This window comes from Alosa sapidissima, chromosome 17 (genome assembly GCF_018492685.1).
Source record: "Alosa sapidissima isolate fAloSap1 chromosome 17, fAloSap1.pri, whole genome shotgun sequence".
NCBI lineage: Eukaryota > Metazoa > Chordata > Actinopteri > Clupeiformes > Clupeidae > Alosa > Alosa sapidissima.
The window spans coordinates 1,846,904-1,859,555 of NC_055973.1; the positions used below are offsets into that span (position 1 = coordinate 1,846,904).

The 12,652-nt window shown below is 40.3% G+C and overlaps 1 protein-coding gene across 2 annotated transcripts in view; it reads right to left on the reverse strand.

Annotated features, from left to right (window-relative positions):
• Window positions 1-12,652, reverse strand: part of LOC121688425 (coagulation factor XIII A chain-like) — a 104,907-nt gene that overhangs the window by 26,541 nt on the left and 65,714 nt on the right. For both annotated transcript variants that reach the window (XM_042068029.1, XM_042068028.1), the window contains one exon: window positions 6,361-6,636. In XM_042068029.1, the coding sequence (XP_041923963.1) occupies window positions 6,361-6,636 (276 nt within the window). The remainder of the gene's footprint in view (window positions 1-6,360; window positions 6,637-12,652) is intronic.

Below are 12,652 nucleotides of genomic sequence, written 5' to 3' on the forward strand. Positions count from 1 at the left end.
AGTCAAGGCATACTTTGGGGTCATAGGGCCCACCTACATGGACCCACCCCCTCCTCCCACCCCCCATTAAATTATCATAATGATATCACAATTATTATTTTTTTTTTATTATACGGCTCTTCACAATGCAAGTAGAATGCTCCATTGACTTGAATGGGATTTCCGAAAAATCAATGGCAACGGAGTTTGTGCTTGGAACTTCATTCAAAAGTGAAAGCAGACGGTTGATCAGCTGTGTTCTAAAGAATGTTTGATTCAAGTTCAGCGTGTGTTGCGAACTATTTGTTTCTCAGCAAAAGCCACGACGAAACGGTAACAAATAAGTGTAAAGAGACATATCATGGAGTTTTATTTTTTTGTTTTGCCAAGTAGCCGTATAATAAGCGGGATAATGTATAGAACGCCGGTCATCATGGGAAAATAAGTCCCTTCAGGGCGAAACAAGACCCCTCCGCTGGCGCGTCGGGGTCCGGTTCGCCCTGTCGGGACTTATTTTCCCCATAATGACCGGCGTTCTATACATTATCCCTTACATACTATATTGCTATACATGCACTTCAAAACAGTCAATGTTTAAAGTGCTAAGATTGTTCACAAAAGTTTGTGAAAACATGCACATCAGAGTACTGCTTTACTAATGTAAAATATAATTAGGCCTACAATAGTTTCATTGTTTTTGCATTGTTGCATGATGCATGCATGAGAAATACTTCTCAAAACAACAGCAGTTATATGGGTGCCGTTGTTTTGGGATGTTTCCCTCATGTAAGCATCATACACTGATAGAATATTTATATGCTATTTAATTACATTTAATTTGAATGCCTGAATGTAAGGATTCAGGAGACACAATACCAGCTTGTGTGAATGGTAAATGGCGGATCAGATCATGCGTAAATCACTGATCTGGAGATCTTTAACTATCTTTAACTAAGACTAATTAATAGCTTTTGGCTGACTTTAATACTTAATGCCAAACAGTGTTTTATATAGTCTGTGCTCTGTTTTTTTATGGAAGTTGCATAAATCCACGTTGTTCTATTAAAGCCTTCCAATAGGTTGAAGCTTAGCTTTGCTACCAATGTGCACACGCATGCATTGAATCAACCAGTGGTCCCCAAACTTTTTCTTCTGAGGGCCAGCTCACTATGCCTGGCACTAAGAGAGGGCCAGAGACTCGGAGTATATCAGTAACCATAAATAGCTTAGTGCTGTGAACAACAACAATCTACCTTAGTTGAATATTCCATTACATTTAATCATAGGCTACTGCAATTTAATACCATTGTTAGCTGTGTTTATATTGCCATCATGCCATGTAAAATGTAGCTCAAATGAAATGAAATGAAATTAATACTAATAAAAAGACTTTAGCATTCCCAAAAGTATTAGCAGGGAGTCCCAAAAGTATATCTTATTTAAAATGAACTCTGAACTCTGTGTCTTTGCATACACAGCTCAAGTTGTGAACAAGCAATATCCTACAAATAATTTAAAGTTCTCAAACTATGAGAATTTTATGAAGTGCTGGCAAAAACATCTGGAATGACCACCATTCTAACTTTCACTCACCTGAACTTTGTGATTTGTGAATTTGGATGAACATTTGACCGAGTGAATAAAAAATAGAAATAGTTATCCCAGGAAGTCCCAGAAATATGACTTGAATAGAAGTTAGTTAGTTATTAACAATGAATTGATAAACTTTTAGAATACTTTGAGCACTGATGGAGTCAGCATAGGCCTCTTACATTGTTTGCAGGTAGGCCTACATTTCATTCCGTTTTCGATGGTAAACGCGAAACAGCGGCAAGACAATTACCAGTGGACAAAAAGAGTATTACACGAGTATTACACGATGTCGTACTCCCCTGCAGGCCAGATGCTATATACCACAGACATGTTTTAGGGGGCCACCCAAAATGAGGTGGCGGGCCGTAGTTTGGGGACCACTGGAATAAACGCTCATACCACGACTTAATTCTATGCCTCTATGTTTGATGACACCAAATTAACAAGTATTTCCTACTAATTGCAGAAATGTTTGTTTTCTTTTTCTGTCCGCGGCTCCTTGACCAATTGCGCAGCAAATTATCAGACGATGGCCCGGGAATAATTTCACTCTGCAGACTATTGTCCACATTGCGGACCGCGGCCCATAGTTTGACAAATGGTGACCTGCACGCTGCCATATTAAGGCCTTTTTACGGTGTGTTTTAGCCGGGTTTTCGCGTGGAAGGCTCTGTAGAAATCTGGCACCCTATTCAACGAAGTTAAACTGAAAGAGCGTGCCGTTCACAGACACCAGAATGAACGAGTTCACAGTAACGTTCATCAGGCAGTAGTAGCCTAATACAGTACGTTCAGTTCACGTTCGCTCAAAATACATATGAACGAGTGACTTTCGTTCAATGAACGCGTTCAGGCACAACACTGGGGAGGGGGGTAGCTGAAAGTTGACATCTGCCCTGACTGAATACTGATGAATAATGAAGCCGAGGCCCACTTGCGGCACCGCAGTGAGTTCGTGGGCTACCGTTGCATTGTGGGGAATGGAGTATTGATGCGCAAAACAGCAGCCGGCAGCTGTGGCCTGCAGGCCGGTTCTAATACTAATCAAATATCATCCCGGGGGCCGTAGATGGGCCTTGACATATCTGCTTTAATGGTTATGTGGCATGTAGTGCGCATGTGTATCAATGCGCGAGGGGCCTTATATTAGTTGAACGTTGCTAGAGTGAAGTTAAGCTACCACTTACCTGTCTGTACTACTGGTTCTATAAAGGTACAAAATAATAATCTTCTAAGAATTCTAAGACTGCATGGACATTGAATTTTTTACAGTTCTTGGATTTGGTGTTTCTAGAAAAGGGAGTTCAAACCCTCAATCACAAACAAGGACGCAAAGTTTGGTCGTTTGAACTACTGCCCCTGTTAATTAATATTACTACGCTAGGTCGAAGTACTCCCAAGTGCTATTGCGCCACACATTGTAGTTCTCCTGTTTATTCGCTTGGAAAATCGCCACGTTTCATGTTGTGTGACCTTACACATTTTTATCAACTACTCGTGCAACTGTTTTTAAGTAGGGAAAACGTGGATGTTTTTGATTATTGCTATCTTCCTTCCTCTATGGCTACGTCTGAGCCCGCTAGCATAGCAACATGCTTACACATGCGCGCTGCGCACCAGAGCGTTTGAGTGCACGTACCGACACGGGAGAGGTATGACTCAACTCGTGAAAGTTAAGGTAAGAACATATATTGCTACTGACATTGAGTGGCGTGTTCCTTTAACCCTCTAACCGCCCATGTCGCAATATTGCGACAAGCGTCATTACTAAATAAAACAGACGATAGACGCGAGTACAGTGTAAAATCTCATTTGTACTTTTGACCACTAGTTAGCAGACACCCAGAGCTTCAATTCAAGCTCAACCTTTTTTTCAAAGTTTTCAGATTAGTTTTGCACAAATTGAGCGTTTGAGTGCACGTACCGACACGGGAGAGGTATGACTCAACTCGTGAAAGTTAAGGTAAGAACATATATTGCTACTGACATTGAGTGGCGTGTTCCTTTAACCCTCTAACCGCCCATGTCGCAATATTGCGACAAGCGTCATTACTAAATAAAACAGACGATAGATGCGAGTACAGTGTAAAATCTCATTTGTACTTTTGACCACTAGTTAGCAGACACCCAGAGCTTCGATTCAAGCTCAACCTTTTTTTCAAAGTTTTCAGATTAGTTTTGCACAAATTGAGCGTTTGAGTGCACGTACCGACACGGGAGAGGTATGACTCAACTTGTGAAAGTTAAGGTAAGAACAAATATTGCTACTGACATTGAGTGGCGTGTTCCTTTAACCCTCTAACCGCCCATGTCGCAATATTGCGACAAGCGTCATTACTAAATAAAACAGACGATAGACGAGTACAGTGTAAAATCTCATTTGTACTTTTGACCACTAGTTAGCAGACACCCAGAGCTTCGATTCAAGCTCAACCTTTTTTTCAAAGTTTTCAGGAAGCTCGCGAAAACACCATAGACAGTAAAAGAAAGGAAAACACGCGAGAAACACACGAAGAAGATGTGCATTTCCTCCATAACGCGGAAGCGATGCGGCTTAGTTTTGCACAAATTGAAGCAGAAATACACCAAATGTTGAAAAAAAAATTCACGTGTGATGAAGTCTTGGGTCTGTTATTCACCTATTCTGATTCTGAGGAGAATATCTGCCTTTTGGAGAATATGATCGATCGTCTATTGACTGATAGTCACGGAGCGTCTGTGAATGGAGGTGCGTCTTTTTCGACTGTGTCCACTAAGCATACCATGCTTATTTCGACCCTCTGCCCAACATAGCTGGAGGTGCCAGTGACAGTAGTGATGATAGTGTCCGTAATGGACGTGGTATAGACAGCAGGGGTTGTAAAAATAGGGCTCTGAAAAACTTCAGTCACCCGCGATATGAAACTGATTTGACCAGGCTACTTTATTGTATAGTAAAATAGGGTTTGTGATTATAGTAATAGTTTACTATTGTCGGTTTACATGTGACTGTTTTCCTGTTCATTTGTTATGTCTGTGAAATCACAAAAAAAGAAAGTAAAACTGCTCAAATATGTTCAACATCTAGTATTTACTGAAATGTGCATAATTCACGGTGGTTGCCATCCAGTGACGTCATAATATGCTAATTAGATGAGTAAATTTACCCCCTTCATAAACTTCTGGTCATACTCAATGTTTTCACATTTACAGTAGGACTTTATCTCTGACCACTTGCAAGCCATGGCCTTTTGAAATTTTGATGTAAAAATCCAATTTATATTTTTTAAACCCTGGCGGCTAAAGGGTTAATCACTCGGTTTAAATTAGAAAAATTACGACATAGGCCGTGACAGAAAAATTCTAGGGGGTGGGGTATTACATGTTGCCACTCTTTCCACCAATGATATGTATCGCTGCATCATCAACAACATTGTTGGAACTACAGTGTTCAAACGTCGGAGGTAGCGAATTGCGACACAGGTACGATGCTTTCTGGAAACAGGTGTAACAATGTCGTTGTTTGGTCGCAAGTTGCGTTGTACCACGTTGGTTGAGCAACGTCGTTGCTAACTTTTCTAGAAACGTTCCCCTGGTCCGTAGCAGGTTAACATTCAGTGTTGCAAAAAAGTCGGAAAACGAAGACCCAAAAGACGGTTCTGTCAACCTGCTCTCATGTTCTCACCACTTGTAACCTACAACTTCAAAAATAGAAACTTTTTTTCCGACAGTGTCATCAAGCATTGATTTACCTATTCACTAGTTCTGAAGAATTTATGAAAATTATACTAAAACTATAACTTAAAATGTTTTAACTTGACATGTGTGGTGTGTGGTTCTAGGAATCTTGCTACTTGCAATTGATTTCAAACCATGACCATTGTTGTTTAAATTTATGCTTTCATTATTCTCCATTTTATGTAGGCAAGTAGGCTATCTAATTTTTTTCTCTCAATGTTCAATTTAATGACTTTCGATGAAATTTCTGTAGATGGCGCTTGTAAATCGATCCTCTAGTATTGCCTTCATTTTACAACATATATCCTCTTTTTGTCAATCTACTGTTTTGGTCTAGTTTTCTACCTCGTGCACGAGCAGACATGAAGCTGACTTAAACCTCGCTTGAATAAACGAGATGCAGCTAACTTGAGGTAATGGAACGGCTTCAGCCCCAAGTGAAAGTCTACGCTAGTTGAAGCCAGGCTATTTCAGTTAAGTGCCGCCTTCATAGCGAGGTTGATGGAATAACCTTCTGTAGATCCTAGCAGACAGCTAGCGGTTGGTTAGGTGATGTTTACAGTAAGAGACAAAATGTTTTAGCCTAAAAAACGCATGGCATTGCTTAGAGCACCTTAAAGGGAAACTTGGCAGGATTTCCCCCTCTGCTGGAGAAATTGTGCATTATGCTATTTCAAACTGTGGGAAAAGGTAACGATAAAGCACATGGGTTTGTTTACAAGCTAGCGAACGGTTAGCATAAGTTTGGCAGAACTATAAGTTGTCATGTCGATTACAGATGGGTTTGGTAGCCACAATCTGGTAGTTAAAATCAGATGTTTTAAGCTCTATGGCTGTAACATGAAGTTACATAAGAAGCCAAGTGGGGGTGAGTAAAGGGTTATCTGTAACCATGGATACCTCAGTCCAACAAGCTACATGCCACAGTCCTGATTAATTTTTGCTTTAGCATTTTGGTAGCAACATCTTCATTTGTACAAGACAACAGTTTCAATAGATAGCCATTACAACTTTCATTAACATGTGTGTATACCACAGTCAATAATAATACTAATACAATGTCCCACTCACTCATTGATGGCCCCAGGGAGACAGTCTTTCTCTCCTCCTTGAAAGAACTAAAATTTACACCAGTGTAGTAGATAACAGAGCAGGTTACAGTAAGCTGTACAGTTCTCTGTTCCAAGCTTTTGTTCTTAATCCCAAGGGTCAAGTAGAAATGTTGTCCCAGCTGCACAGAAGGTGCCATCAACTCAATATCCACATCAGTTTCCTGAAGGAGCGAACGGTCTCTTGCACAACCGAAGCTTGTTGCTCGTTCCATGGTAGCTACATCAGATGGCGATCCTGTGTGTTGAGGTAAAAGGGAAAGAATCACTTTTTTGTTAATCACAGAGGTGCTTTTTCTCATTAGTGTGTTCTGTATGTGGTAATTCCAATTTCATATAGATATGTTAGATGAACATTATAGACTAGGTAACAGTGACTACAGATTATTAGGGCCCGAGCACCGACCCGGCCTCGCGCACCGAGAGGTGCGAAGCCCTATTGTTTTTGTAAGGATTATTAGGGCCCTAGCACCGAAGGGCGCAAGGCCCTATTGTTTTTGTAAGGATTATTATTATTTTTCATTATTATTAGGGCCCGAGCACTGATGGTGCACGAGGCCGGGACGGTGTGAAGCCCTATTGTTTTTGTAAGGATTATTATTATTAGGGCCCGAGCACCGAAGGGCGCAAGGCCCAATTGTTTTTTGTAAGGATTATTATTATTATACTAACTTTGTCTCAGAGCGTTTTCCTTTTTTGAGGTGGTTAAGATGGGTGAAAAGTCTTGAAATTTGGCACACACATCAGGTGTTACGCAAAGCACTTAGGTACAAGAGCTTGGCCCCGGGCGTGGCCCAGGGACTCAGTAGCGCCCCCTTAGGTGATTGAGGCAGTGGTTGGCACATACTTTCAGCTAGACGCATCAAATTTGGTAGGTGTGTGTATCTCCCCAAGATGAACAACTTTCGTATGTACAATGCATTAGCCACGCCCAACAGGAAGTGAGGTATTTGGGATTTTGTGCGGACTAAAATGTAATGAATGGTGATGCCAAAATATGTGCTTCCCATTGGTAAAAACGCATGAAATATGGCACACACATCAAGAGGTACCGTGAATACACAGGGAATAAGCCTTGGTACTGGGCTTGGCCCAGGAACTCCATAGCCCCCATATGTCACTGTGACTTGTGGTTGGCATATAGTTTTAGATACACACACCAAATTTGGTGGGTGTGTGTAACTCCCAAAAACAATCAACTTTTGTATTAATATGCCATTAGCCACGCCCACAGGAAGTGAGGTAATTGGGATTTTGTGCGTTGTGTACATGACCAATTTTAACATACTCCTCCTAGACTGTTGATCCGATTCATGTGAAAGTCGGTATACATGATGCCAATATGCTTCTGATTCTAAATTGTGAAGCTTTTTTTGATATGTTGTAATTTGACGAAATGGCGAAACTATGAATTTTAATACCCTTACACATAAACAATAAATGTGTCTTTATTCACCATGCATGGCTTGAAATGTTTTAAATTTCACAGGTTATTGAATACCATGTTAATGACAATATTCACAAGCTCATAATCCATATTTGGCATAGCGCCACCCATTGGCAACAAAAACAATGACAAGAACACTGATGTCACATGATAGATTTGAATGTACTCCTCCTAGACGGTTTGTCAGATTCATGTGAAATTTGCCAAATATGATGGCAAGATGACGCTGATTGCGAAGGGATTTTTGATATGTTGTAATATGTTATGATTTTAATATCTTGCACATAAACAGGAAATGTGTCACAAAGTCAAAGTGCATTGAATGAACAGTCTGAAACTTCTCAGGTTCATAGTAATTATGATTATGAGAATAATCAGAAACCCTATTGGCCTGCCTGGCATAGCGTCACCACCTGGCCAAACAGGAAATGTGTCAGAATGGGCAATGCCTTAACTGATATATTGGAAATCATTGTTATGATGTGCACATATGTCATTCAGATGGCTAGCATAGCGCCACCATCTGGCCAAGCATGAAATGTGCCAGAAATGGGCAATGCCTTAACTGTTTGATCTCAGACTTTATAAAATATTGGCTATCAATATTCTGATGATATTAATTAACATGTGTAATTCCCATGCCTAGCATAGCGCCACCATCTGGATAAGCAGGAAGTGTGTCAGAAATGTTCTCTGCTTTGAATGAATGGTCTGAAACTTCTCAGGTTAATAAATATTATGATTATGATGACATCCAGCCACCCAATGGGCCTGCCTGGCATAGCGCCCCCACCTGGCCAAGCAAGAAAATATGCCAGAAAATAACATGCAACAACAAATAGTGCACGCATCAAATATGTACATTTGAAAAATGCACCGCGTTAGCGCTTTGTGGGATTCCGAAATGTCACGGGTTGCGGACCGGAGGTGCTCGGGCCCGCCATTGCCGCTTGCGGCTATATTTGATGTTGTTTTTCCAAGTCTACAGTTTTTTTCTTGACACTACACAGACCCATTTATCATTCAAATATCATTCAAAGACTAAACCAGGAAAATACAAAAATAGTGGAAGGCAAGTGGAACCCCTTGTTTGCAAAAGAAAATGGATTGCAAAGACAGCTGATAAATAAATGCACGATGTCCACTCACTGAATTAAGCTTGTCAATGATTTCAATTTTGTCGCTGTTTTTTTTTTTTTTTAAACATAGTCCAGTAGTCCAACTTCATTTCAATTTCGAAAGAAATACTGGACTTTTTTTTTTTTTTTAAGAACGGCGACGAAATTGTGAATTTCCAGAGCATGTTACATCACACTCGGCAATCGACTCCTACGGACTTTCCCCTAAAGATGGCAGCTGCAGCAGCAACATTTCCGGAAAGGTACTGGCTTGATGAAATTCATTCTGGACTCTCTATCCGACCACATAAAGACCTCGGGATACTTCGGTTTGGCTTTAGGGACCCTTTACTCACTACCACGTAAGTGTAATGGTGTTTGGAACTGTAGAAGAGGTATAAAAATAGCGCTTTGTAGCGGCGAAATGACATGCACGGGTCACTTCCAGGCTAACGAGTTTTGACCAAAAACTGTAAAATCGAACTTTCTCAAAACACATCCGAATTACATGATTTTGATGTCAACTCAACGTATGTACTCCTAATCCTCCGGAAATTGATCTAAAGTGCATTTTACTCCAGATAATTCCTTTAAAGATGACGAGTGGGTGCGTTCAAAGTCGCAAACATAGGCGAACGTTCACGATAGATTTGAAACATATTTCAGTTTGCCTTCAGTTTTCCATGAATGTCTGGGAACAATGGCAAATGGATTGTATTGAGGATGTAGTTTTCCGTACGTAACATAGGAACATGCAGGGGCTAGACAGCGGTTAACGTTGAGATGGAATGTTAATAAATTCGTTCAAATTTAACAGTGCAAAGGAAACGAGTTTGCCACGAATGTTCGCCTCTGTTCAAGCAATCTGAACACACCTCGGTCAATGGTTATCAGTATTGGGGAGTAACAGAATACATGTACCGGTGTTACATAGCAACTGGCACCCATGTTAACTGGCTGCGTTGATGACGTTTCACGAGTGATGACGTTTCTTTGACAGATGTGGCCGCTTGCAGATTTGTCACTTTCTGATGGAAACTGGAGACGAACAAATACAAATATGCATGACATATTTAAATGTCAAAATTGTCTGTAGTACGCTACATACACTGGACCAAAAAAATAAATACCCAAATAATAACTCCACGTGGGTATCGAAACTGCTTCCTAAATGAAACCTCCTACATGATAACCATTCATCTACGTACTTGCGCCACGAACCAGCTGATAAGTCATAGTGAAATTTACTTGACTTAGTCTATACAATTAGAAGAAGTCAGCTGATGATTGTAGCAAGTTAACACGGCTGATGGTGTTGTCTTGCTACAGCTTTGCCCAAGCCAGTAGGTCTTCAAAGTATCATGGTTAAGTTTTCAAACATTTCACTGACTGCTGGTCAGGCTCTCTGTGGCCACCTAGTATCTGTAGCCTAAATTGAGGAAGCGTTGCTGGTCTAAAAATAAATAAATAATAATTTAAAAAAAACGTGTGATGGGGAGGATTAAACCCATGTCAACTGCGTGAAAAGGCAATGTATAGGCACTTACCTGTCGCGCCACAGGAGAAGCACGAGCATGTGAATTGGGAAATAAAGTATCAAAAAAACATCAAATCGATGTTTACATGTCAGCAACATTAACGTTAATAGCCTATAAGCCTAAAAGTTTTGACTCTCCCTGTGCGCAAAGTTTGTGTAAAATATGGACACGTTATAGACTTCTCCTGCCCATTGCAGTGTGCGTTTCAATGCCTGTGTTTCATGAACTGAATTCTTAAAAGAATAGGCTGGACAAAAGGATACACAATTAGGCAACACATTTTTATTTGATTTCTTTGCTGACGTTCATGTGGCTCTACAGACACTTGAGGTAGGGGCGGCCACAGCCTAACCTCAGTGAAACGTTTGTAAAACTTAACCATGATACTTTGAAGGCCTACTAAATGGCTTGGGCAACGGTAGCATGATAACATGGTAGCCAGATAACATGAACAGCTATGTTAACTTGTTACTATTATAATAACGTTAGACTTCTTTTAATCATACAACTGAAATCAATTTCTGTGAGTGCCGTCAGCTGGTTCGTAGTGCAAGTGGATGGACGCTATTACCAAGAAAACAGGTCAATTTATTTGTGGTTTGATACCCACGTGGAGGTAATTTATGCTATTTAGGTGTTTGTTTTTTGGGTGGCATATTCATGGTCCAATGCATGTAGTACTACATACAATTTTGACTTTTAAACATGTCATGCATATTTGTGTGCGTCTCTAGTATATCAGAAAGTGACATCTGCAAGCGGCCACATCTGTCAAAGACTCGTCATCAATCATGAAGCGTCATCAATGCAGCCAGTTAACATGGGAGCCAGTTGCCATGTAACACCGGCATTACGTATTCAGAATACAAATTATGAGTAACTGTATTCTGTTACAGTTACAATTTAAATAGTTGGTATTTAGAATACAGTTACATTGTTGAAATCAATGGATTACATGATGATACTTCTCTGTTTCATAAGTTTATTCACTCTCTAAATAAATTAAGGCAACTCCATTTCCCAGAAACTCCTGAAAGCAATCTATGATGAAATTGTTTCCATGTTTAACTTGAAATTGTTTCCATGTTGCACTAGCCTCATATTACACCCATCAAAACGCAGCCAGCGCACATTATGGACGCGCCATCGGAGACCCTGAAATGACTGTTTGCACAGCAAATTAGGAGTAAGTAAGTGGAGGTAACTCCTGTTCCTCACTGATCGTGGTTCCTGATGTCTGTACAAAGGATATTTTCACAAGTATTAATAGCTCAGGCTACTTCGGCCAATCGGTTACACAGTTTGCTAATCAATAAACAAAGCCTAGTTCATGTGTTGATTTAGACCCATGGTTCGAATTACGGGGGGTATGTGTGTGTGGGGGGTCCGTACCCCCTAGATGAGACTTGGACCCTCCCAAAAGGGATGAAAATAATAGTTTGGGGGTACTGAAAAAAATTAATACAATTTAATGTTATCCAATAATGCATGTAATTAAATGCAGTATTGCCATCACATACCAACAATTCAGGATATAATCTGTAATGAAAAATACGATTTTCAAACCCTCACCCCCATTGGGCTATACCATTTCACTGGTACGTTCAGACTGTGTTATTTGCTATGATATAATACTGACGAATTAAAACAAATGTACAGTGTAGGCTATACAAACGCCTAATATGGGTTAACAAGCGGTGGCCAGCTGACCATACATTTGTCTAATATTTCACTGCCTTTGTAACATAGTGATAACCAACCTTAGAAAAACATTGAGTAGCTAGATCGCTATGGTTTAACCGGAGGTCTCCCTTCCACTCAGCTGCCACGACCATCGCTGCTGCTTAACTTAAAAATCAGGCCTACAATCACATGCATGCCATAGGAGTTGTTCCATAGATATACTGACACGGGGAGAGGTTTAATGAGGCGATTTATTATATTGTGCAATTTCATTCTTAATATCTTAACAAGAGGGAATCTGCATTATTATTCAGGGAATTTCGCATGTAGGTGGTTCTCAACCTTTAAGCAAATGCCCATAATTGCTAAACTTTACCTGCAGTTTGTTTGAAACGCTACGTGAAATGTCTTTCCTCGTTGCCATTATTAGAGATCAGCCTTTCTTAAAAACGTATTGCTGCACAAACG